This window comes from Heliangelus exortis, chromosome 3 (assembly GCF_036169615.1).
Source record: "Heliangelus exortis chromosome 3, bHelExo1.hap1, whole genome shotgun sequence".
NCBI lineage: Eukaryota > Metazoa > Chordata > Aves > Apodiformes > Trochilidae > Heliangelus > Heliangelus exortis.
The window spans coordinates 61,723,568-61,751,008 of record NC_092424.1 but is presented as its reverse complement, the minus strand read 5'-3'; the positions used below and the strand labels follow the sequence as shown (position 1 = coordinate 61,751,008).

General features: G+C 38.7%; 2 protein-coding genes across 9 annotated transcripts in view; both read right to left on the bottom strand.

The window, feature by feature from the left end:
- KIAA0408 (KIAA0408 ortholog) lies at positions 1–25,843 on the bottom strand. 6 transcript variants are annotated; one of them, XM_071740987.1, is made up of 6 exons: positions 24,471–25,843; positions 12,683–12,826; positions 9,567–9,908; positions 9,183–9,262; positions 6,470–7,829; positions 1–4,745 (listed from the first exon to the last, which is right to left on the bottom strand). In XM_071740987.1, the coding sequence occupies exons 1-6, from the start codon at positions 24,480–24,482 to the stop codon at positions 4,572–4,574; spliced, it is 2,112 nt and encodes a 703-aa protein (XP_071597088.1). In that variant the 5' UTR covers positions 24,483–25,843; the 3' UTR covers positions 1–4,571. The 6 variants fall into 6 exon arrangements, with proteins under 6 accessions (XP_071597088.1, XP_071597090.1, XP_071597093.1 ...); XM_071740989.1 differs by having other exon boundaries at positions 12,683–12,881; positions 24,471–25,689; XM_071740992.1 differs by lacking the exon at positions 24,471–25,843 and adding an exon at positions 17,461–19,306.
- Positions 24,550–27,441, bottom strand: part of MTCL3 (MTCL family member 3) — a 31,487-nt gene continuing 28,595 nt past the window's right edge. The window contains exons 6-7 of one of the 3 annotated variants that reach the window (XM_071740986.1): positions 26,096–27,262; positions 24,550–24,795 (exon numbers count right to left, since the gene is read on the bottom strand). In XM_071740986.1, coding sequence (XP_071597087.1) covers positions 24,685–24,795; positions 26,096–27,262 — 1,278 coding nt within the window. In that variant the 3' untranslated portion in view covers positions 24,550–24,684. Of the gene's footprint in view, positions 27,263–27,441 lie in introns of all 3 variants that reach the window. The other 2 variants (XM_071740985.1, XM_071740984.1) reach the window with 2 other exon arrangements.

Here is a 27,441-nt window from a genome sequence, read left to right as displayed (position 1 = left end):
CAAGCCTCAAAAGCAGAATAATTGTAATTTCAAAAAACACGAGCACAAGTCTTCTATAATGGATGCCACTAACAGTTGAAGGAAGTACAATTTCAGTGATGCAAAACAACAGATCAACATCTAATATATTTCTGAATGGCAATAGTAATAGTAGAACAGGATGTCCAAAAAATACTTTGACTGTGGTACAAATAGGAAGCCCTATGGTATGGCATATACATGCAAACCAATGGCAACAGACCACGTAAAAATATACATCCACTGGAAGTTGAGGAGGGGTGGAAAGGCCAGAGGCAACAAGGGGGTTTGGTTTAGTGCATTTAGAGCAAACACATCCTATCTTTCAGTTTAAAGAGCAAGTACACAGCCAAAGACACCATTACTGATAGTCCAGCAGAGAATATCAGGAGTATAATGGCTAGAGCTGTATATTACAGATCTCAAAGCCAAAGAAATTCTTTGCATAGCAGCACTGTGAGAATTGCATAAGTTTTTGCATGCTAGGTAATTTAGGCTTAGTCCAGAAATAACAAACCACCAAGAGAAGTGACCTGCCTGCTGGGTTGCTGTAGATATTTGCTAAAATGCTGTCAAAGACATTTGGATATAAAATTCTTATTTACAGAAACAATTTTTAAAATAGACAACTGGAGAAATAGTGTTCTGAATGTTCTGGAAAACTACACTGCACTGATTGCCAATATAATATATAACAGCTAACTCCCTTACAGTATATGTGATATTGAAAGATAATCATGTTGCTGGAAAACAAATTGAGAAAGGAGAACAAGCTCATCCTTTCAGCCACATTTTAAAGATACATAAATCATCTATCAGTAGCACTGGAAGGATAAAAATCAGTAGAAATGTTATCTGAGTTTGAGGAATGATATCTAGAGGTTTCAAAGGAAATTTTCTTTTTCTACTTGTGCTTCTAGCAGAGGCTCTGAGTCAGGCCACTTTTCTAGCCTTCAGGTTGCCTGCTATGTTGCATACGTATGTAAGGTCTAAATGACTTATGTGTTTTTATGTGTTTTGCACACTCCTCCCTAAAACGGTCTTGAGGAAAGATTATGGCTCCATCTCCCAGGATGAGGGAGAATGATGCTTTCTGTCAACTCAGTACCAGTCAGCTGCTTCCTACTGACTTCTCCATTTCAATGAGCAGCTGACTCTCTATGTGCAGAGAGTTTGAAAACTCTGCATTTATTTTAGTACTTTGGTACTACAGCCCATAAACATGCAGCAAAGAGAGTCTTAGACTTGTTCAGAGCACAAGTAAGAACCTATAGCTGCATTAAGACTTTAGACAGCATATAAAATAGTAATACTAAAACCCCATTGTAAAAACAGGTTTACAAAACTCAGTGCTCCCACAGGTGACAGTAGATTTAATAGAAAGGTCAAGTTAGATCATTTGTGGCTCTTGCACATGTGTTTGTGTGTAAATAGTCTCTTGCTTCAGAGCTTCCAAGGTACCTATTTTTTTTTTGTCAGAGATAACTCTAGGACCTGAGAGTCCAACAGAGATCTACCTCCCATAGCAAATAAGTGCAATAAAGCCATTACTACGGTTCAGTAGCCACAATTCTGGGAACTAGAAAATTCATCACAGTGCACTGGCCCTGTTATGGGTGCAGATGAAGAGAAAATTTAAACACTGTAATTGGGCAATTTTCTAAAATTGGTATGTGCAACTAGCCACCTAGAGATGAAAATCACCAGTTTTGAGACTTCTGGGCGTGAAAACCACTGTCTGTAATTAGACGAACACAGAAAATCTTGACAAAATGGACTTGTCCTTGACCTATTAGTTTATTTCAAAAACCTTCTGTTAGTTAAACTTACATACATCAGGGAATGTTGTAGGTATTTGATCCTTTCTCTCTTATTCAACAATGTGATATATGTCAAAGGCGATCAAGGAAACTGAAGGGAACTAAAGCAAGACCTTCAAAGACTAATCAAGGGAAAAGCTTTCATAGTTACATACCTCAAACAAAAGTGCACCACCTTTTTTTCAGAACAAAAATTATTAAATTTACCATGAAGGTAATTCAAAGAAATTTTATTGCAGTCAACATTGACTGAAATTAGGATTTTTTTTTTAAATTCTCGCGTATTATCCTTTCCTCAGCCTTAGGCATTTAAAGCTGCTCAACTAGTTAGGCATTTAAAAGGTCAATTTGCAAGGCATTTTGGTTTGCTAATTTCCACAGTTAGCTAGAAACTTAAATCATGTTCCAAATTCACTATGAAGCATCTCTGATTTTTCTAGTTCTAAAAAAGTTAATGGAGTGCAATCTGTGAATTAGGGCAAAGTGGCAAATTTATAGTACTCTTGATTTTTCACTCAAGCACACAGATTTTTGTCTCCATCCAAATTGCTTGTATTTTCTTCAAGATATTCTTCAAGAATTTCTGGTTTTGTATCTTTTCCTGTAATAATTTTGCAATAATGTCTGAATAAATTTTGAAGAATTGTTCATCTGCTTGAGGCCTTCATATATTGTTGTGGGATTTTTTCACCACACACATCTAGAAAGGACCAGAAGTCTATATTGGGCAAATTACTCTGAGCATGTTTTGGCCATGCAGGCAGCCACAGTAAGATGGGATTTATGGCTCTAATGCCTGTTGGCTCCAATACTGACATTCCTGAACAGTTACCAGTATTACCATAAGGGCTATATTGCTCAGAACACATAGCCTCCTGTTTTCTTTCTCCAAAACCAACGTTGTGCAGAGGAAAGAAGAGCAAAGAAGGCCTTAAAAGGAAGGAAGAAGTGGATTCTCAACAGGACTTGAGTAGAACAAATCACTATCAAATTAAGCACAACTAATTTTCCCTATATTGACAAACACACAATTAATGAGGACAAAAGCTTACACTCTCTGAAATCCTTTTTACATTCACATAAGAAGATGTACAGATTAATGGATCCCAGGATGATTTCTGAATTTCCTTTGAACACACTATGTTTCTCCAGAAGAAGAAAAGTTGCAAGACAAGAGCAGGCTGATGTTGAAGAAGGGCCTCTTTACTCCTTTTAACCTAGACATGCTGTTTCAAGGTAAAATTTGTCATCATAATCACACACTATGCATCAAGCAACAACCTAGAGAAGGGTGCAAAAATTCCAGGATGAACGACACTGTCTTTCTGAAAGTTCAGCAAGAGTCTGGGTAACATCCATTTTTCTTTCACACTGTGGGAAGGAATAAGCCAGGCTCCATGCATGTCATTCAGACAGCCCATAATACCGAGTCAAGTGATGTCAAAAACATCCTTCCAATGCCATGTGTCTAGGATTTCAGGCACCATTGTGATCATACCTCAACACAATATTTCTGTACTAGATGCAGCTTGTTGCCAGAGTGCAAGTAAACATCGTAACTGACTGCCAGAAGTCAGTCCAGGAGCAGGAAATTAGCAAGTGGCTCAGGCACTCTAGTCTAGGAGAAGAGTAAAAAAGGAGCGTGGCTGCAGCACTGGGAACAACAAAGGTCCTTGTTCTCCTGCCTTGAGTGAAAGTAAACAAGTCCATTGTTAGCTGACTTTGCCAAACCTCAAAGAATAATGCTAGAAGGAAAAATAAGTTTACAGAATTGAGCATATACAACCTTTTTCTTCCCGTCATAAATCGTATGTTACACGAGTTGAAACTACCCAAGTGTTTACAGTATGCTATATATATATATATATATATAATGGCACATTTAAGCTTTTTAAATGGGTTGGAACGTTTGAGGAATGTATCTGGTGCTGAAAAAGGCTAATATATTACAAATCATATAATATTTTAATCCAGAAAAAATATGTTGGGGCATTTTGACCTAGCATCATATGGGTTAGGAAACTGAAGGAGGATGCCATGAAGCATTGACTGACGAATCAGTCGAGCTAGTCTGCTTCAGATACATTTTGTGCAAGGCATTATCACTGCAGTCGGTCACAAAAATGCATATTTAGTTTTTGTACATTAAATACTACACCTGTGAACCTATGTAAAAGATTTACAAAATATAAATGTCATCAGGACCGCGTATTTCAAACTTTTAAAAATAAACACAAAGTATATATATATGTAGGCTTATAGGTAGTGAGTTCAATGTCAACACTAGCACAGTTTGTCTCTTCTAAATACAGACCTGTATACTTCCTAGTCCAACACATGCACCTACAAACACATGATCATGCATACAGCTTTACGTTCTGCTGTTTGCAGAAGAGTCAGAATATACAGCACTATACATTGTTTCAACTCAAAACTGGTTGGCAAATTAAGGCAGATGCCATTCAAAAGGAATTCCTTGTGAGCTATTACCAAAAAAAAAAAAAAAAAAAAAAAAAAAAAAGAGAAAACTAGGGGTATAATTATTTCGTCTCAATAAAAACACTGAAGACCATGGTGATGACGACCTAAGATTCAAAAGGCTTTGTCCAGCACGTGATGGGAGTCACTCCTGGACAAGATACAACGGCGTAGAACTGGTTGCTATAACTCATACCAAACACAGTTCTAATGAGGCATAGAGCTTTCACACCACCATCCAACCCAGCTCTGGGTTCAGACTACTGAGGTCTCTGAGCGGAAGGAGACAGAGCAGTTGTATGCTGTTCTTCTCACAGCAGGAGGTGCTGAAGGTGATCTGGATGCCCATCTGGATGGTAAGCGTCGATTTGCTGGCCGAGCAGGCCGGGAGAATCCCTTCCCACTTGAACATTTAGCTGGCACAGATATCTAGAACACAAAGGCAATTCCCTGCTTTAACAAGTTATGGATTTTGTGGAATGCAGCAGGAATGCAGGAAGACACTTGGGGTGACCTCAGAACAGGTGGTCTGAAGCTATTAAAAGGAACACAGTTATGCACAGAATGCAAAAGAAGAGCTATTTCTATGTATAGGGATTCTCACATCAGTTGCAGTTTAAAACATATGCAGACAAGTGTCAGACACAAGGTAAGATATAAAATGTTAATGCAACCAAAACTGTCAATCACTTCTTATTTCTTTTAATTTCTGGAAGAATTTTTGTCCATGAACAATGTATACTGTTCTAAACGTAGAACTAGGAAGACAATCATATATTACTGGAGTATGATCTACCTACTTTTCAGGTACTTCTTGGTAGATCCTATTTCAGGAGTCACATCTTGCAAAGGACTATTTCCATTAGTGCAATATTAAGCTATTTACACTTCATAACTAATTCTAAATAGTTAAGTATTAAGGCAGTGTCATGTCTACATGCAGAGACTTATATACACAGGAAAACCAACAGATTTTGGTCATAGACAATGTGATGTAAATTGGAAACAATTAAAACCTAGTATTACTTCTTTCCTATATATTCACTAATAAAATTTGTTCTATCAGAAGTTCATTGGATGAAAAGACCAGAAGCTTCATGCTGGGTTTGTTTTCTGTGCTGTAGCAAAGATGTGTTTGCTAAGCAAGATACTGCATCACTGCAAGGCTGTCAGAAAGGTATGCAGAAGAAAATATGGAAGGTCGGATTCTCAGCTGTTTAAATCCACATAGCTCCACCAAAGTCTGTGAATTTGCGACAGTTTAAAGCACATCAGCTGGCAGTCTGAACCCATTTAAACTGCTTAGCTCCAAACACTTTTGCCTTCTCTTTTCTGAGACACCAAGAGGCATATCTCTTTGTGTTCATTGGCCAAGGAACTCTTCAGGAAAAACTATTTTTCTTTCTTTGTGGCCTTTTACAGAACCTGCAATTTATAGTGTATTTTCAAAACCATCTGTCTTTCCTTTCATTAAGAAAAAAATGTTGGCAAAAGCAGTATTTCTAAGCTTCTGCAAATCAAATTCAGCCAAATATAAACTAATTAGTCATGCAATAGTCAAATGTAAATTAAATAGCTTCTTCTGTTTCTCTGAGCCTATGCTTGAATAGGATAAGCCTGAAACTGAGCCATGAGTAAGGGGGGGTCACTTTATTACTGGAAACTTCATGGGACTACAATACCCCTTTTCATAGGCAGTTCCAAGGAAATCCAGAACAAACACCTTGGATGCTGAAGGATGCTACTTAAGCCCCCTAGGATTTTGACATGGCCAAGTGTGATTATGCCTTTTGGGAAGGCTTATGAAATAACTTCTCAGTGAAAGAAAGGAGGGAGGAAATTAAAACCTGATTACAGTTCTCACTAGTTCAATCATTGAATATCTGCACTGCAGCTAAAATTTAGCTTTACACAACAGCAGCAGAGATCAGAGTCTGGCACACATCTTCACTAATCATTCTTATTTGCATGCTTCTGCCCTCCCATAATTCTGTTCTCTGCAGAGGAAGTACACTTGATTGATCTAGATTCTGACATAAAGTGTCTATTTCTATACAATTATTTACATTATCATGTTAGCCTTCTTAGTTTTAGAATCTGAAGTTTGGTGTGAAGCTGTAAGATTTTGTACTTGCCACTCTTATGAACCTTACCTCTGGTAACTTCTGTCTCTCTTTTCCTTGCTTGAGTTGCTGCCCAATATGCCTGGCTGAACTCCTTGGAAATTCTTGCTTTCCTTGCTCAATCTGGAGCATTTCTAAATACTGACTCAGTGTCTCACAACTCCCATCAGTGAATTCAGAATTCGTACACTTATCTTTGCAGCATTTTGTATTACATGGAGAAGTCACTGTTGATTTTTCATAGTTTTTCAAAAGCTTTTCAACAACACCGTAGTTTGACCTGGAGTCAGCTGAACGTGGGCGACCAGATAAATTACTTGGTCTCCAGTCATGTTCATGAAGCATGTGCCTATAACCACTTGTATTTGGAAGTCCATTTATTTGCTTTTGTTGTCCTGTCATTCTGACAGCTTTGCTGACGTTGTTAGTTTCTTGCTCCTTCACTGCAGAGAATTTGGCATTTGAAACACAAGACATATTTACAGTTTCTGCCCTGCTAATACCAGAGTCACACAAAGGGCTGCAGGGTTTCTGATCTTCTGATGCTGTTTGAGGCACCTGGTTTTCTTGCAAAGGATTATTATGTTTATCTGTGTGAAATACAGTCCGGTTAAATTCATCGATTTTTGCTGCTAAAGTTTCATTTCTTTGGGTCTTTCCAAAGGTATACCTAGAGTCTTCCAAAAGATTGTTGTTCAGGGCAGAAGGGGCATAAAAGTCACTACTGTATTTAGGGCTGCTGTGAGACTTGGGATTTTGTCTCTGCTTCATCTTGTTTCTCTGGGCCATATTTCCATCTGAACAACTCTTCTGGGCTGAAAGTGGGAAAGATTCACTTTTATTGTCTTTTCCAAGCTTGCCCAAATCATATGCCCACGTGTTGTGGCAGAAACTTGGTACATTGCACTCATTTGTGGTTACAGGTATTGCAGCAGTTACCATCACAGGAGCTTTCACAGGATGCCCTCCGTTTGCACAAGCAGCTGCAAATTCAGTCTGCTTTATAGGTGAAGAATTCATCAGATTCTTCCCATTTCTACAGTCCTGAGCCTTGCAATTGCTTTTGGTGCCTGGATCTCTTATTGGTGATTCAGAAAGCTGTACAACTGCAGAAAGTGAGTTAGTTAGGTGCCGAGAAGTGCTCCGTGGAGGAACTGGTGGAGCTTCTTTATTTTGCCAAGGTCTGAAGTCTGTTCCTCTGTTAGCAGTAAGACTACCATGAGACACCAAACCCTGGCTGGAGCTCATCTGATTCTTCCTGTTGTTATGTTCCTCTGTTTCAAAAGCAATTGAAGTCTGTGATTCACTGATGGGCACACGGTTCATCTCAGGCAGAATAACTGTGGTTTTGGTTTCCTCAAATTCCCCCAGGAAAGGAAGTGACTTCATTCTGGAAACGAAAGGAGAGGTGTTTTAAGGATGAACTATAAGGGTTTCCCCCTCAAGGGACCTCAGCATGGATTCAGTATCCCTAGGAGCAGGCATTTTAACCCTGTCTGCTTAAAAATATTTGGCAGCAGTTTTCCTGGAGCTGATACACCCAGCATATTTGAAACATGCACGAAGATTCTGAAGAAAGCTCATCCAAGGGAATCTTATATTTCCTTCCCTTGCCACTAAAATTTTTGTTCGAGTTTTTGTAGATGATTGCTGGTTTTGTTACCTATTATACAGTAAGGACAGTGGGATCTTATAAGTTCTAATGACTCCAGTGAGAGTCTACCTGACTGTGAACTGAATGAAGAAAGCTTTAAGACATAGTGCATCCCTTGAATAGGTTTCCTAACACTACACATGACAGTAGGAATGTGTCTTTTGAGGTCTGTTCAAACCTCACCACTCTCAGACAGAATTTAGGAACTATGCATCAGCTATGAATCTATTTGCTTTAAAGATACAAAGATTAACATAGATACAATAGTAGATTAGAGACAGCTAGCCAAGTAATTGCATGAGGGAGTGCAAGAAGTCCCTCTCTTCTTTGGGAGCACCTGAGAAGAGCTTGCCATGATGCAGATTTCTGTGGCACCTCAGCCTAACTGAGACATAGCCTTTTTCAATCTCTTTCCTGATGTTCACCTTGTCACACCACAGGTTCAGTTTCATCTTCTGAGAATTTCTGCACTACCCAAGGGGAAGACTGGTATTTAGCTGGTTAAAGGAGATTATGAACACTGACTTTCCAACAGATGGTGCAATGTTCTTTTGTCATACTTTTCAGGGTCTGGCTTACCATCTTTTCATTAGTACAAATGTATGGTTGCTCTTGTTTCTTTTTCCTTTTTTTGCACTCTTGGATTGTCAGTCCCAGATGCAGACCTCACACTCAAGGCTAGATCTCAGCTTAATGTAAGAAACTTCCCAGTCTAACAAACCCATATACTGTTGTATAGAATTGCATGGAAATGAGGCCAGGGCAGACAGAAATATCTGTTCATTTTCCCAATCCTCCGTATAGTCATATAGACTCTATATAGTCATTAGAAACAAGTGCAATTTCATCTCACATAAATACTAATTTTAATTTGTAGGTTCTGCAGATAAACTCCATTTTGCTAGTAAAATGTGCCCTTGTATCATATTTCAGCACATTGAATTTGAATGTTTTCTGCTGAGCAATGAAACACCGTGAGGATAGGAAATGCCCAATTCCTAATAGATTTACAATCCCCCCTTCAAACTGAACAGGAGCACAGAATCATTTTTATTTCCTTTAATATAAAGAGTCCAAATATGTTTTTACCTTCTGTGGTTGGACCTCTTTCGAATTTCCTCTTGATAGCTGCATAATTCTTCACTGACTCTGGCAAGTTCTTTGAGAGCCTTTACAAATATAGAAACAGTTCTTTAACATAAGCCTTTTAAATGGGATCTCTAGAATTATTTTGAAACTTGTGGTGATTTGCATTTAAGACTCACAGCAACTTAGCATAAGGAAAGATACAGAAATTGCCCCCAGGCTATGAATGGAGGTAAAGAGCATGCAGCAAACCAAGGAGGAAGAAGAGATAGTGCCTTGCTGGAAAGCTAAAATCAGGGAGATGAGTTCTTTAGGTTAACCTCACAGGTCAAAGCCCTTGGTATCTTCCTCACCCTTGTAACAAAAACATTCTCATACTTTACGTACTATATTGAGATCACCAATATAATTCTTGGCAGTTTTCTTGGAAGCTTTGATGCTGAGGCTGTCTTCTGGTTCCTCACCATTCTCAAAGGCCAGATTGTCCATTGACAGAGTATTAGTTCTGCTCTTGGCTCTGGTTTCTTTACATTCATGTCCTGTTTTACTGAACAAACTCCCTTTTTCCATCCTGTTGTTTTCCACATCATGTTGATTGTTGAGCTCCAGTGTGTCTCTATCTTCTGAAGTAGGGGAACACATGGACAGCTGCAGCATCTTGCTCTGACAGACATTGCTATCATGGACGTTCATATTGCTCTCCCTTCTAAGTTTTACCTCCTGGTAAAGCTGAAAAAACAGAAGTACCTTCTATTAAATCGTGGTATTGTGATGAACTTTATGGTAAAAGAACACAGTCATCTTTTGTTCTGAACAATGCTTCACTCAGTAGCACCAAGTAGAAAGATTTTATACATATGTCAGTGTGAAATTGTTGAGCCACACAACGTGCTAGTTCACAGACCATTATTGGCACAGGATGAGGAAAGGGCTGTTACCATTCACAAAATATTTACCATGGTTTTAATGTATGGCTTCCATCCACAAGATGGGATTGGAAGAGATCTCATGAGGTCAATGTCCCTGCCTTGAGCTACAGCCTTTATGGTCCTCTTCCAAGTACTATGTGGTGGACACAGCCCCGGTCTGATGGATAGGGAATGGGAGGGAGGGAGGGAGGGAGGGAGGGAGGGAGGGAGGGAGGGAGGGAGGGAGGGAGGGAGGGAGGGAGGGAGGGAGGGAGGGAGGGAGGGAGGGAGGGAGGGAGAAGGCTCTGGCTATATTACAGCCTGCTAATGTATGAGAGGAAGTGAAGTTCCATCACAGACAGTGGCATCTGCACTAGAGCAGACTCTTCCGGTTCTCAGATAAGTGGAATTCTTCCCTGTGATTGTTGGGATAAATCAGTACTGAAGAAAAGTATTATTTGGCAATGTGCTAACAGCCTTCTTTCATTCTATCTGATGAGATCCAGTGGCTTCATTAGTAAATGAAAAGGTGCTAATTCCTGTCACCCAGCACACCCAAACCAGGGAACAGCGATGAATTAGAAATCAGAAAAAATAGCAACATCATGAAAACCTCTTCTGCTTACAGTATCATTTCCAGTGCCAAGAATCCCATGGCTCTTTACAAACATTCACTCAACCTGCTCTTGTGAAGAAAGTTCAGAGCAGGCACCTCTGAGCAGCTGTCTGCCTGCTCTCTCCCGGTGCATGAGGCCAACACAACAGCTTTGGGAAGGACAGTGAAAAGGAACACCAGCATGAAGAACATGTGGTTGTTCCACGGGTAGTGCTGTGGATTACAAGTATTCTCACATTCAGAGTTGACCTTTGGCTTCATCCTGGGCTTTAAGATTTCACTCCCAAAGCTCAGCTGCTCAGGGAACCCAAGGGATGAACTTTGTAGTTTCCAAGAAATGAGGCCCTCATACAGACTCAGCATAGCAGCAAGGAGGAACAACAATATATTATCCTAAACCACATAAGTCTTCCTGGATAATTCCAAGATTTAGACTAGGTTTTGGTGGGCTGGGGAAAATTATCAAGTAAAAATACAAGATGATAAGTTAGAATTAGTTTTATTGAGGAAATCCTTCTACTGGTGATAGCATTTAAAAGATATCTCCCATTTCTCCAGCCATATTGGCAAACAAATGTCAGACAGATGAAATCAAGGGCAGTTATAGAAGGGACCCAGCTTAAGAAGGGACCCAAGGATAGCAATAACCTTGGAGTATCATCTGCAGTTTTGTTTGGTCTTCCAGTACCCAGAGATTTCCTTCACTCTCTTTCCCTCAAGTCCATTCCATTTTTATCTGTTAATCTTGCTAAAGCATATGTTAGTAAATACCAAAGAATAAACATGTTTTTTTCTGCCATTATCAGGACTACTAGTAGGCAAAATACCTTTTTACAACATATTATTGTCATCCAAAACAGCTCATACTACTAACAAACTGAAATTCAACTCACACACAGAGATGACATTACTAACTTTTGAAGCACTCTCACCTTGGAGGCGAAATTAGGCAAGACAGCACAAAAATGTCCTAACACAAAAGACAAAATGTTGTTTTCATACTAAGACTATGATTCCAAAGTCTGCCAGAGCTGCAGGTGAAATATAAAAGAGTTGCCATTATGGAGTTATGCTGGTTTAATCGGCAGTGTATGGCTGCAATTCATTTGGCTTTGATCATTTTCCTTCCCATACTTTCATATGAGCAATCTCTGCCATACATTCCTGTGTGGCTCAGCCACACGACAGTGTTGGCAGATTGCAAGCAAAACTACTCCATGTGTATATTAGAATGAAAAATGTGGAAAGCTCAGTGGTGAAAAACTTGCTTTTTATGTTGCCAAGGTATGTTCAATTGATGCATTACAGAGTGCCAGGTGGTTCTGCCACAGTGAAAATTTGGGGATAAAAGAATAATAAATAATTACCTAATCTATTTTTGGAAGGAGATGCATTAGAAACAGCAGCAACTGTTTGTTACTATGTGTAAATGTAAGTGGCAACAGGACCTCCCTCCTATTTATTGTAGCCATTTTCTATACTAAAAGCCATCCATAAATGGAGCAGGTTCTAGCTAGAAAAATTCTGCACCATGCAGTGTTTAACGTATTATGGTTTTTACAGTATTACCATTTATCACAGCACATCTGTGCCATGCAATTCCGTTTTGCCAGAGCTACAATACCTAGATTTTTGTTATTAAATATGCATTTTCCTAAACCCCCATATAGACAGTTGTTCAGCATATCTATACTTGAAACAAGCATGTATAAAATTAGCAGTGTGGCTCATATCCAGAAGAACTTAGCAGTATATACCACTAAGAGTATCATAGCAAGCTTCACACAAAGTGACATTAAGCATCCTGCTTTGTATTCATGAAATGAGCAATTGCAAATACTGCTTAACCCCTGGCTCAGAAACTTCCAGTGACAGGTAATAAATAGGATATTATTCAGGAAAAAAAAGAAAAAGTAATTTCTAGTCACTGATAAGACTTAAGTGAAAATATTAGTGTTCAGAGTTTTGTTAAAAAGTACCTCTTCTATTTTCTTCTGCATGACCTTCCACTGACATTCCCATTCCTTCCTTTCATTGTCAAATCTCTCCAGCAATTCCATCTTCTCTTTATTCCAGTTCCTCTCAGTATTCTCCAGTTGTTTACCCAGGTCCATGGTTACAGTCTGTGTAACAGCAAGAAGACAGCTTTGCTTTTTTTCTTTCTTCCCTGAACGTTTCCTGGAAGTTTATCAGAGTAAGTCTTACTTGTGACTGATTTGAGCTTTCAGATTAAAAAACAACAAAGAAAAAACCCAAAATAACTAACTGAAATGTGCTCACAGGAAACAGCATCACATGATTGCATGAGATATGTCTAGAGAAAGACTGGCATACGGATGTACTAAATATGGTAGGACACAAACCCAAGGCCAGAGAGGCCCAATCTAGAAAGGGGAGAAGGGACATGCGTATCACAGAATTAGGAATGTCCACAGTGGGCTCTATACCATGGCTACTTTGCATCTTTGCCATTTCTATTCACTATAAACCTGTTTTCAATGCAACTTGAATCTGCATGATATTCAATAGCAATTTAGGACCTTAGGATCCATCAATGTCTGCCCTTGAGGGTGAAAGCTATTTTTATGTTTGTTCAAATGACAACTGCAAGTTTAAAGGTATCAAGATGATGAAAGGAGTGGAACATCTCCCTTATGGGGAAAGGCTGAGGGAGCTGGGGCTCTTCAGCTTGGAGAAGAGGAGAATGAGGGGTGACCTCAATAATGTTTATAAATATGTAAGGGGTGAGTGCCAGGAGGATGGAGTCAAGCTTTTCTCAGAGGTGACCAACAAAAGGACAAAGGGGAATGGTTATAAACTGGAGTATAGGCAGTTCCATATAAATGTAAGAAAGAATTTTTTCACTGTGAGGGTGACAGAGCACTGGCACAGGCTGCCCAGGGAGGGTGTGGAATCTCCTTTCCTGGACACATTCAAAGCCCACCTGGATGTGTTCCTGTGTGACCTGTGCTGTAGGTGACCCTGCTCTGGGGGGTTGAACTCAATGATCTTTTGAGGTCCCTTTCTACCCCCCACTTTCTATGATTCTATGTTCGTTCACACAGTCCTTTCACACACACATGTAGCACAACAAAGATTGTGACATTATTTTGTAAATTGAAGATTATGAACTTGACACATGCGGAAAATCCTAATAGCTATATGAATGCTTTTGAATACATGAAGGAAAACAGAAGGCAAGCTAATAGCAGGTACCATACATAAATATGCATCAGGAAGCAGTATTATATTATACTCCACTATATACAAGACTATAGGTCACTATAAAGAGTTCATGTATTTTGGATTTACAAATCTAAATCTATACATGATAGTTCTGAGACCAGCATAGTGAAAACTATAAATTATTCTCCAATAGAACTAACTCAAATTTTGTTCAATACTTTGCTTAGAATATTTGTGCTTCTATTACTCTTTCATAATTCTATAGGATCTTTGTGTCTGTGGATGAAAATTACTAATGTGAACCACCACATAAGTATATTTTAAGGGAAATATTTTTGATCTTCTCATCTGATTTTGGAGCAAAGTTGTTACAGATGTTATGGGCCTGGTGTTTCTCTTGCTTTCTTAGGCTTTAAAATAGAAACTCCACTACCAACAACACATTTACTATGCCAGCAAGGTGGAAATAACACTCAGTTATTTTCAGTTCAGTTATTATGTTCAGTTACAATGTCTCCTGTGGTATAACAGCTGGTACATACACCTTAATACTTGAATTTGTTAACTATGGCTCTGAAAGTCAGCCGTTGTTATTACTTAGGCAGACAGGAAACCTAATCACAAACCATCTCTGCATTGCATTGGTCTCCTGTAAGAAACTAATCCTATGGACAGGTAAATGAAATTTCCAAGAGTTAACTAGGGATAAGCTCAGTTTAGCCTCCTGGAATTTCTTCGTTTCTCTGATGGTCCATGATTGTCAACTCACATGAACCACGCATTTTATCATCCATGTTTTCTTTGATATAGTGAAAATTCATTCTTGAGCTTTACATGAAGTCCTTTCCCATCCTATATTCTGTTGGACAAATCTTGTTGATCCAGCTGCAGCTACTGTGTAATCACTGCTTACCAGCATCTGCGTTATTTCAGCTGACTGGGAAGCTGATGCCAAACTTAGAGTCAGCTTCCTTCAGGAACAAGTAAGCAGAAGAGCTCAGCTGAAGCCCAATGGGTTACTGCAGTCTTTCTGTCCTAGAAGCCCTGCAACAGAATCTCTCACCTGACTGCTATCATGGGCCCAGTCCTAACACAGGGTCTGCAAAACCATTTACCTCAAGCAGTTCTGCTCTGAGGACTCAGAGAATAAACTAACTATTCTTCAAATATCTCTGCTTGCCCATTTAACAAAGGTGTAACCATGTCACCATATAATGTGATATTGGATCTTACTCTTTCAAACTCTGATTCACACCTGGCTTGGAGCTCCAAAATCTGACCCTCAATCACCTACAAAGTGTTTTCAGCCCCTGCTTCTTCCACCTGCCTAAAAACATACAGGATCACTTCACAAAACCCATAAAACTCCCTGAAAGTATGAACTGCTGAAAGACAGTGCAGTATTCTCATAAAAGTCAGCCACTGGTTTGCTATGGCTTTTTAGGGAAGCAATCTAGGCTATAGAGACTGCACCTCTCCAGGCCAATGATTCAGCTTTGTGCCAGACTTCAGTGTGTGTTGACCAAAAACAACTTAGAAAAAAATTCCACTGCACTTAAGTCGCAATCTAGACATCTATTGTTAAGGAACCTTAAAACCATGTCAATACTTCCTCACTTTGTTAATTCAAAGGCTGCAATTTTGGGTATACTCATTCACTTTTTTTTTAATGATGATTTTTTTTTGATAAATGATTTTGCTAGTGCACTACTACTAATAATGATAGTGCATCAATCAGCAGCATATTACTAGAAAGCAAACCAATGCTACATGGCATAATTTTTTACATATATAATAATAGATTTGTAGTATGTACTCCATTCAAGCATGCATATAGCATTGAAAAAGCCCCTGGTGGTTTCTTAGTACTGGGAACTACTATTGCCATGTCTGTGTTCATCTTAACAATTTCCAAATTGTTTCATATGGGACTCTGATTATAAAAATACATTGGAGACCATAAAAATAAAATCAAGTTTTTTAAGGCAGGGAGAGAGGTTTGCTTGTTTTTTCCCTACTAGCAAAAAAAATCCAATTTGTCATCCTGGGCACATACCCTCTGTCTGGAGAGTGCACCAAAATGTCCCCATGGGTATTTCCTATGTCTCAAGCAACCCAAATGGATGTAAAATGCCACATTATAATTTGTTGCATAGATCAGAACAATATCTGTGCTCTTGCAGTACTGGCACTTTCTGCATGTCCTAGACAAGGTCAGAAGCTCATTACAGCAATCAAATTCAAGCAAATAATCAATTTTGTCTACATCAGCTGCATTTTCCTTCATCTTTTCCTTTAGCTCTCCTTCCTCTAAAGAAAAAAATGTTTATGTGTTATTATTTTATGTTAAGATTATTATTACTCATGTTTTTTCTATCCACAGATTAAAAATGCAACATAGTTTGCAACCAACTTCTAAACATAATCTGCAGTGACATCAGCTGAGATGTTGTCAACAAAGATTAATTATATTGAATGTGCATAACCATTCAGATACACAAATATTTCCTTGATTTTACAGGAAAAAAAAGCAATTAAATTATATGTCCAACTCAGTGTTGTATTATGGATTACTAAAGAAATTGTAAATGTATATATTTATATAACTATATAAGTATGTCATATGCTACAATACTGTGCACTTTATACATATAAAGAAATTACAGTTAAATGAGAGAGACAAGAAAAAGAAAAAAGAGATAACATAAAAAATATAAAATGAGAAGGAATGAAGGGGGAGAAGAGTGAAAGAGTAAACTAAAAGAGAGAATGAAAAAAAAAGAAGAAAGAAAGAAGAGAAAGAAAGAAGAGAAAGAAAGAAGAGAAAGAAAGAAGAGAAAGAAAGAAGAGAAAGAAAGAAGAGAAAGAAAGAAGAGAAAGAAAGAAGAGAAAGAAAGAAGAGAAAGAAAGAAGAGAAAGAAAGAAGAGAAAGAAAGAAGAGAAAGAAAGAAGAGAAAGAAAGAAGAGAAAGAAAGAAGAGAAAGAAAGAAGAGAAAGAAAGAAGAGAAAGAAGAGAAAGAAAGAAGAGAAAGAAAGAAGAGAAAGAAAGAAGAGAAAGAAAGAAGAGAAAGAAAGAAGAGAAAGAAAGAAGAGAAAGAAAGAAGAGAAAGAAAGAAGAGAAAGAAAGAAGAGAAAGAAAGAAGAGAAAGAAAGAAGAGAAAGAAAGAAGAGAAAGAAAGAAGAGAAAGAAAGAAGAGAAAGAAAGAAGAGAAAGAAAGAAGAGAAAGAAAGAAGAGAAAGAAAGAAGAGAAAGAAGAGAAAGAAGAGAAAGAAGAGAAAGAAAGAAAAGAAAGAAAGAAGAGAAAGAAAAGACAGACTCATGTGTTCACAGTGCTACCTGTCATCCCTGCTCTGTTGATGTTTCTATGCCTGCTCTGAAGAAGCTGACTTTAAAAAGACTAAAAAAACAAAAAAAAAGTGTTTATCTAAGAATAAAGACCATATATAACATACACACCACATTAAATACAAGTAAGAGAGATGTTTAAATAACTGCCACATGAGTAATTTGCTTTCTTTTTTTAATCTTAACTGTTCAAACCCACAGATTTAAAATAAACCATAACCATACCTTTCATGGAATAAGAAATCCTTTCGAAGTTTTCAGTCCATTTCCAAACAGCAGTGAAAGCAATGAAATGCACAGCTAGCTGAGATCCAGTTCCGTGAATCTTGATCTTTAAAAGAAAAAAGAACGCTCAGCAAGACAAAACCTTTCAACTGGGGCAGTATTTGCAACTCTCTTTGAGTAACTCTGCAACTTTTGCAAACTGAAAAACAGTTCCGTTCAGCATCATCCCAGCAGCTGGCTTCCACGTGACGTCAGTGCACGGAGGATGGTTTTAAAGCCATCTCTTCCAACCCCCAGCTCTGTAACTTTATATCTCCTCATATTTTGTGTAAACAACTCCAAGTCCAGGACATTTTTAGGTTTTATAGTGCAGTGCAGTCTTTAAAGCTTGCCAAAGCAGCTAGTGTTAATAGTAAAGCTATGACAATAGGCGATTTTAGGTTCCTTTTATTACTGTCCATGTTGGAAAAGAAGATTCTTTGCTGCCTTCCAGACCCAGTTTTCAGGGCTATGTTTTTTAGCATGATCATTTTGAGTTTTGCAACTTGATCCTTATAAACTACTTTGGTAAAGGCAGTTTGCTTAAAGCAGCAGTTTTGTTGGTTAACAGCTATCCTAAAGAGCTAAAAGCAAAGCCCTCCTCCCTAAATTCTTTTTCTGTATTCTACATAAGCTATGGCTGATGAAGTGAGGAATTATTTTGGCACTGTGTAATCCTACTGTCTTGCATTCTGGGTATGGTGTTAGTGGTTTCTTTGGGATATACCCAAATATTCCTGCTACTATATAAGATTTCTGGATCAGATTCTCCAGTCTGATAAGATACTTTGTGTCTCAGCAAAACAAAATGCTTGAAGTTGGAGGGAGACTCTCCCTTCCTCAGGGAAACTCATCCCTAGCATAAGACTAGCAAGGAAGATCCAAAACCACTTTGGCCTAGATTTAAAGCATTGGGAATGCCTATAGCAAGTGTTTGCATGGGGTGAGGGAAGGGAATATACGTGACAAAGACAAATCAGCAAGTGTAAGTCCACGGGAAACCCTGAAGCCAGCATAGTGAAATTTAGCTGCTCCCCCTGCTGAGCTTCAGGCAGGAGGAACTCAGCTTGCTCCTTGCATCCCTTCCCACAGTATCTCTCCTGCTGCACTGCATGTCAAATTGCTTTGATTTGGCACACTGAGAGAGACCCCTGGGCAGAAACTTCACACACATACCATTGCCCAGCTGGGTACTTGTGCTTGGATGTTCCAAGGGACCACCCAAAATCAGAAAATTTTCATTTCAGGAAACATTCATCTCCATGTGTACCCGGAGAAGGGCCACCAAGTTCTTGACTCAGGCAACATAGAACTCCAGACAAATTCTGCTATCAGCTGGATGTATTTAAATGCACTAAGCAGGAGTGATTTATGTTTTTTTATGTTTCTGTGGGCAGAGCAGCTGATGAGAAGAGGATCAGAGAGACAAAGGATATAATATGAGGATTCATACATCCTTTGCCCCATCATCACTATCTTCTTTACAACAATAAACCTGTATCTGTTAAAATCCTTGCACAGCACAAAGATTTTAGCTCTGGGTGCATTTTATATTAAATACCAAAGCAGGTTTCAGTAAAAACACATTTTTTCTCCTTATATGGTCTAGCTGCAAGTCTCAGTGAATACCTAACTTGGGTGCTTATTCTGCTCCCATCTAACATAAATAATGGGACTTGGGCTATTCATTAAAAATTCAAAGCTGATCTAAAGAGTGAACAAAGATATCCAGCTCTAAGAGTGAATTCTCCTGAAGAAAATCCTCATCCTCTGAACTCAGAGAATTTAAAATCTCCCTGTTTGTAAAGCAACAGTCTGACTTTCTTTTGTGAGGTTACACCCCAACAGGCCAGCAGACATGGCTGGGAGTGAAGCCTGGGTGCCTGAGAGCAGAACTGAGTCCACTGCTGTGGGCTGGATGCCCCAGTGCTGCCTCCTCACCAAAGCCAGTACAGCTGCAGCACTGAAAGTGAAGACAGACTCGTGATTAAATATTTTTTTTATTCCTAGCTATCAGCAGAGTCTATGATTCCTGTGTAGTTCATATTGCTAGCTCAATGCCACTCATCTTGTTACACAAACTCTTTGATGTAAAACACAGTAAAAATAAAGCAAACAATAGACTAAATTCTAGGTTTGAGTTACTACTCAGGCAAAATCCTTCATTTCTGTCAGTGTGTGGAATTAGAAATGTGTGACACTGAGGGGCTCACTGGGAGATAAGAGATGGACCCTCTCAGAGGTCAAAGGGCCATGTTAAACTCACCCTATTATGGGAAATGAAGGACAAATTTGGGAAAAACAAACAAACAAACCCCAAACCAACAAACCATGAAGCAAGCCTTAAAAACCTGGACTGATTGCTCCAAACACCCTTAAGTGTATTAGCAGTGACGTTTGCTATTGCAGAAAAGAAATTATGCCATAATGACTGTCCCTCCTCCATCAGCAGCAGACAAAGCAGCACACGTGGCTTTCTGCTCTCTGGCACAGGAGAAATAAGCAGGAAGGCTGTTGTAAGCTTATTACACCCAACACATTGCTTCCACAGGCAAAACATACTTTGTCCATACCTAGTATCAATTCTGATTGAGTTAAAAGTCAGCACCTCAACAAAAAAAGGTGCAAAGGCGTTTTGAAGAAGCCCTCTAAATTTCTCTTCATCATGCAAGACAGAAAAGGACCATGAATTTCAGCATGGGCTGCTATTTGATTGTAAAGCAGTGTGTATTCTGGACAACAGCCTGTGCTCAATATCCTTTTAGAGCATCTTTAATTCTGCTGTACTACCTTGCTCATGGCATACTTGTTTTGCTGTGTCCATATAAATGTGGTAACAAACAGGAGGGAAGAACAGCATCGCTGTCACTGTAATCAACCCAACCACAACATCAAATTCCTGAAAGATGCTACTTTTTTACAGCTCGACAGTCCTGGCAAATATCTCTCAGGAGTAGATACATAAATCAGGGAATGGCAGAAGGGAATACAAATTCTGTCTCCTCTTATTGTCGTGCACTTCTGCAATGGTATATAACTTAGTGAAGATATAGAGCCAGCAAAGTATTATGTCATGTCACTTCTCCAAGGTTATATTGGAAATCAGTGGCAGATACTTTACATGTTTACTTTAAATAGAGCCACTGTAATTTTCCCCAGAGGCAAGTGCATGTGTAATGGCTAAAGTTGAGTCTGAATATCACTTCCCCTGGCATTAAATCAGAGACAAAAATGTAAGCCAATAGGAATCACTGATACTGATGCCTTTAGAGATCTACTCACCTATCAAATTCTGGGGTGATTAAGGGGAAGGGCATTTAATATCCTAAAGCTCTGCTTGTTTTTGTAAACATCTCACAAAGTTCATGTGCAGTTCATCTCCTTTTATAACATGTATTTAGACAGACATGGTTTTGGCAACTTTATATTTTCTGACTGCCAGGCATATTTCTGCACCTGCTCTCTTTTACTTTTGATTCTGAAATGCTGGTGACATGTGTCTGCAGACACTTACACTCTTTAACCGGAGATTCAGGCATGGATATTTTTGCTTGATAAAAATATCTCTGATCCTGGAGAAGATGCTAATTCTAGTATCATGGGAATTTTTCAGTAACAGTAAATACTTGTAAGAGGTGCTTTGTCATGGCATTCAGAGGTGCAACAAATTTACATGAATTTATCTGGTTACATTCCATGAAGAAAACCACATGTCTATTTTCTAGATAACATAAAAAGCCACTGATGCTACTGCCAAAACTGTAAAAATGTCAGAATTAGATATGCAGATGTTGCAAGCACTATCCTAAAAGAATATTGAATTAATTCCCTGGTAACAGAGGAAACAGAAATTTAATCTTTCAGAGAAAGATCAAATTAAGGCAATCACAAAGTTCAAATTACATGACATTTTTGCCAGAATATTAATGTTTCACGAGAATATTCCAAAATGGAAACTGTAAATCTGCTGCTAATATAACTGAGATTGGAACTGATAGGTAACCTGGCATACCCCATTTTACTCCTGTATAAAAGCAAAATCTTATATTCTTCTTATTATTGCTCTTCAGAATTAGAAGCTATGCAGCAGACAGAATCTAAGGGAATAGCACTATTATGTCTGGCTCTGCCCTGCCCGACTCCCATGCACTCCTGCTAGAGGATGTGGATGTGTTCGGCTGCATTTTCTCACTCACCTGTGAGAAACTGCCCACCAAGTCAGTAACTAAGTGGGGAGAATCTGCTTCCTTTTTTTGCAAGTATATTTATTGCATTTCTTTGTGTGACCACGTTATTTCAATTTTGTAGGACAGAGAACACTTATTTCTTTGGCTAGATGGTATCTTCTGGCTACGGATAGATGTTCACTCTGATTTTCTTAGTTTTCTCAGCATTTTTAAAAATAGCAAAAGATGGAGGGCTGTGAACTCTGCAACATCTGAGGTGATACAGATAAACAGCTCAAATCACTCCCTTCAAGCTGAATTCAGAAGGACAGGAAAATCATATCTCATTTCTCATTGAAAATTCTCTGTACTGTGGTTTTCAGGGATCCTCAGTATTTTCCTTGCCCATCACAGAATCAAGATTATGGCAAGCATCTCAAATGATTTTGTATGTTTCAGTATGCTTTAATTTCAGATTGCAGCCTGTGCAGTAACTCTTTCAGCATCCCAAAGGGTCACAGCTTCTATTTGCTGTGTTGATACCTGACAGAATTAGGATGAGAAAAGCTCCAGCTATATGCAAGAAAAACCACTGAGAGAAATCAATGGGGTTACAGTTGTCAGTCCTGTGCAGGGGTTATCTCCACCTTTTGTGGAGAATTTTGTATGAATTCAGTATATTAAACTTTCCTACTTTGCAGAACTACTGTAACCGATACACTACATCCCATGTAAATCAAACCATCTCTACTCATCCTTATTACATACTAGGCTGAGAAAGGTATAAAGAAGTGTGAGTTAAAATCTGAAACTCTGGACCTTCAAATCAGATTCAAGAATGATTTTTCTCCTTTATGGGACTGAGCCAGAAACTTTTAAGAAAACCCAAAATGACCTTTTCTTCCCTCAAGGGAGACACTAAAACAAAGAAACTCAAAAGGTCAGGCTCATGCTAAGATTTTATACAACAAATTTAAGCCTCGCCTTATTATACTATTAATGTCCAAATTACAAATTCATGGGGAAAAAAAATTTCTCAAGCAGTTGCTGAAAGCTTCCTTAAGGCAGTTGCTGACAGAAAAAAGACACAAAAGGGCCTTTTCTGAATGATTTGAAAATTATCTTTTACAGAAATTCATGGTGAAAGGATGAAATGCTTGACTCTATCTTGCCGTAGTAATCTGTAATATGTGGAACTTAACTTTTACGCAACGGAGCATAAATTAGAGCATTTTAGAAACTCCTCAAAATTACTTGTGGCCTGACTTTCTCTTTAATCAGGACAGCAGGCAAGACTATCTACCAATCTCATATATGTTGATTTTAACTTCCTTTAGGCATATCTTGCAAACTACAAAATAAATAATTACAACAAAGTCCTGGTAGGAGAAACTATTGGGATTAAATCAAGGTTAAATGATTTAACTGATCAAGATTACTACACCTGCAGGTGTAGAGCTTAAACCTGCAGGCTCAGGCAAAGCTACACAAAGAAAGTAAAAAACATAAGCTTTGTTTAACACTGAATATTATGAGTTTACTAATTTTTTCATTCTTCCATAACAAATTTCATTGCCCAACCTCTTCTTTCCTCTGAGGAGTTTCCTTCAAAATGGTGTCTCTGTACAATTTCACATAGCAGAGCACACTACCCAGGCACAGAGATAAGCTCTTCTCACTGAGGAATGAGTTACACAATCAGGGTGCTAGCATGATAATCAGAGGGAATCCTTATTGCTACCTAGAAAAAACAGCTGCTTTATTTATTATCATGGTTTATTACTAGATTTTATATCATGGAATCTGCACAAAACCAAATAAAATTATTTATACATTTAGATATAAATGTTCAGCTTTGGAGAATTCGCATTTGTGGGACTCAGTGGTTTCGACATAGGTTGAACAAAAGAAAACTGAGATCCATTGGGCATTTCAGATGAGGTTTTCATAGTGGGAGATCTACTGTTTGTAGGAATTGCCTATATTCAGTATGATAGAAAGATCATGAGTTGCCTGCACTCTCAGTGCAGCCTCTCATACGCAAGACAAATATTTAGTGATTATTGATTGTAATGTGTACACAAGTTTCCCTCACCTACAGTCACTCACTATGAACTGCATGGTTAGACGAGGGTCACTCAGCAATCCAAGAATTAACATGTTCATTCAAAATTTGTTCTGAAACTTGGAGAGAGAATCTAGTTCTGGTGGCTACAGACTACGATGCTATCTGATAATCTAAGCTGTTAGGAAAAGTTATGTGATGTCAAATAAGGTGACCAGCATCACCCTATTCAGTCCAAGTCAGACTGTAGTGTGGCCATTTTTCCAGAGCACAGAGAGAATGGAGATAACCTACATATCTCAGAAGGCTCCTTGCCTACTCTGGTATCTCCTTCTTCTGTGTCTCAATCTCAGGGGCTTCAGCTCCTTGCCACATTTCCAGATATAGCACTCTACATAAAAACCATTCTAATTTGTCCCCTTGTGGTGTCTGATCCACATAGAGTGCTGAAAAACATTAACATCACAGTCATGCAAAAGGTATACAAGCTGTGACATACAATTGCAGAACACACATCAGGTGTTGTTTTACTATTCATATGTGGCCAGAATACAAATTTTAACCTGGAAGGGGGGAAGAGGAAAGGAACAGACTCCTCACAACCACTCTGCATATTTCTGTTTTGCTTCTGATTTGGTGCAAAATAATTAGTGTTAAATTGGTTCCAGTTGCTCTGGAAATTTTTATTAAAAAATTATAAAACCAGATGAAATGAAAAATACTGTTTTCTGTTTGCTTACCTGGTACACCATGGTGAGTGGATTTCCTATTTAACTGGGTGACTTTTTGGTATGATTTTTGCAGGTTTTTTGGTTTGGCTTTGGCAAACATGTAGTCTTCAGTGTTTTTACAGCAGTGGCTATTACAGAATCTATGTCTCTTGCACATCTTGGAGGGTGGACAAAATAAACAAACTGAAAATAATACTACAATGAACATTAAATGATGAATGGCTTACAGTACAAAAAACAGTGTAAAAAGGAAGACAAGTTTAAATATTGTTGTGTATGAAAGGGATGAAAATAATACAAGGATGAGAATAAGTAAAATGATAGGCTGGAACATCTGGGAAAGTAAATACAAAGACAAAGAGAACAGTCCATTAATGGAATAGCAAGTCCGAAGTTTACACAAAATAAATAGTGAATCAGATTATGCTTGTGGAGGGACCGAGTGCCCATCTCCCATTGACTTTAGAGGGAGTTCTGCATGGTCATATCCTGAAATGTCCAATTTAACTTATGTTGGTGGTTTTTTTTAGAGAAAACACTAATTAGCTTGCCTTAAATTTTTATAAGCCCATGCAGTGCTCTGCCTTTAAGCTAATGGGAGCTCTACAAGCTCAAAGCTATTGCTAAAATCAGAAAGTGAGCATGCTAAATGTAATTTCTGTTTGATTTCATGCAATACATGTATAGAAATTGATTAGCTTTAAACTCACTGCGTCTGTGACTTTCTGATACAAGGAAACAAAAAACTAATTAGTCATCATAAGAATAAGAAATAATAGCTCTCAGCTTCACCTGGCAACTACTTTAACTGTAAACTATCAGGACAGCACAAAGTAAATTAACATGGCAAAAAGACTTACTAAAACACAGAATAATACCTCGAGCAATAACAAGACTTGCCAGCTATCAGACTCTATGATTAGATAAAGGTAGTTAATTTTCATGTTTTTTTCATGGCAAAAGATGTTGAGTCAGCAGGGAATTTGCTCCCCAAAACTTGTCTGGAATACTTCTGCATAAAAATAAACTACAGAAAAGATGCTAGTCACTGCTGCATGTAAGCAATGACACATTAGGCCTTCAACAACATAGGATCATTTACAGCAATTCCAGTATTCACAGTACCATGTGGCTCTGTGAATCTATGTAGCAATTTGCATTATTTTTCTCTGTGGTTTGTCATGTTCTTTACAATATTGGAAATATAATGTTTCCTCCTGTTTAAAATTGATAAGATTTTCTTTTCATTTATTTAAGGGATGTCCAATGCTAAGAAAACAATTACTTTAATTGCGTGCCAAAATTGCTGCCCGCACTGCCTTTACCAGCAATGAAGGCAGAACTCTGGCAAAAGCAGTTGCAGGGCCAGAAAAGACTAGTATCTTCCATCTCCTAGAGCATAACTCTTAATTTCCAGGAGACTAGACGTTCTCACTGTTCACAAACAGCCCCATTGGTAGAACAAGGTTTCATATGGCTAAGTGAGGATTTAAAATAATTTCAGAAATAGCCCTTTTTGTCCAGCGTCTAGAATAAAGAACTTCTATGTGCCATACAAGAAACTGGAGGCTTAATTCACTTGTCAGAGCCTTTTTACCTGTAGGCCGTAATAAGTAAAAGTCTACCTGACTCACTGACAAAGGTTCATCTGCACTTCGATCATCCGAAGACTTTGGAACTTCGAGTCTGTCGATGAAAGCCTGGAGCTCTTTCCTGAAGGCCTTCATCTGTGCATTGATCCGGTACAGAAGCTCATGCTCACGTATTCTGCTGCCATCATCTTCCTCATCCATCAGTCCAAAGAGGTCCCCGTTAGCTACGTAGATTCTCGCCTCTGTTATGATGGTGCTCGTGTCGGAAATTAAGCGGTCTATGGTCTTGCCCAGCCGCTCAGCTTCGGAGCGAATGTCCTTCATCTGCTGCCTGTCAGTGAAGCTTTTCTGCCATCCGGATGCCGTCGGATAAAAAGACCTGGTGGGTGTCAGGCATCGGATGTTTCGTACCTCCTCAGAGTCACTTTCCCCCCCGATAGGCCCTTCCCTTTTCCGGTGAGGGGGACGGGAATCGTCATCGCTCTCTTTTTTGCCTGCATCGCTTTCCGCATCGCTGTCTCTGGGACTGCCGCGGATTCCGAGATGAGAGGCCAAGTCGTAGCGTTGCATGTTGGACATTAAGACTCTGTTCTCATACTGGAGTTGCATGACTTTGCCACTCAGCTCGTTGATCTGCATTCGTGCAGCCTTTAGCTCCTCCTGTAATGCTTCTGTCTTGGCGTTATCGTGATGCCTAGAGCTCTCGTGGGCCCCAGACTTGTACTTGTATTTGTTCAGCTCGGCTGTTATGCGTTTGTTCTGTTCTTCCAAATCTGCTAAATTTCTCCTGAGCAGTTCTGTTTCATCTTCTACTAACTGCAAATGCTGCCGTAATTCTGACAGGGATTCGCTCTGCTCTCCCAGGAGTGGGTTAGCGGTACCTGAGAAATCATCTCCTCTTAAATCATCAAGCTCTGCTTTCAGGCCTCTGTTTTCTACTTCTAGTTCCACTATCTTCCTCCCAAGAATGTTAGCTTCCTCCTCCACGAGTCTCAGTCGAAGCTTGAGTTCAGCTTCTCTTGTGGTAGGTGGTCCACCTGCTTCACCTTTTGGCAAGGGACTGTCCAAATCTCCATAAAACGATCTATATTTTTGCAGCTCATGTTCAAATCTGTCTTTCTCTTTGTCAATCTTGGCCATTTTCTTCCTCATCAAGGCTGCTTCTTCTTTGACAAACTGTAGCTGGCATTTCAGGTCTTCATTGTCATCCTTGGAAAACAGACAAAGAAGCATTTGAAGATATTTGATGTAAAACAGGAGACCTTCGGTGTCATAAATTACAACATTAAACACAATAACCAATTTGTTTAATTAAAAACAATTAAATATAATTTAAATTTAAAAGATGGTTAAAAACTATTTTACTTGTGACTGAAGATTGCACTGTC

What these genes read in the sequence shown, in the direction of transcription:
- KIAA0408 (XM_071740987.1), bottom strand. An exon ending in ATATTGGTGATCTCAATATA is followed by an intron (nt 9,263 to 9,566) that starts GTACGTAAAGTA and finishes ATATTTGTAAAG; the next exon opens with GCTCTCAAAGAACTTGCCAG. An exon ending in AGAGACAGAAGTTACCAGAG is followed by an intron (nt 4,746 to 6,469) that starts GTAAGGTTCATA and finishes TTTGTGTTCTAG; the next exon opens with ATATCTGTGCCAGCTAAATG.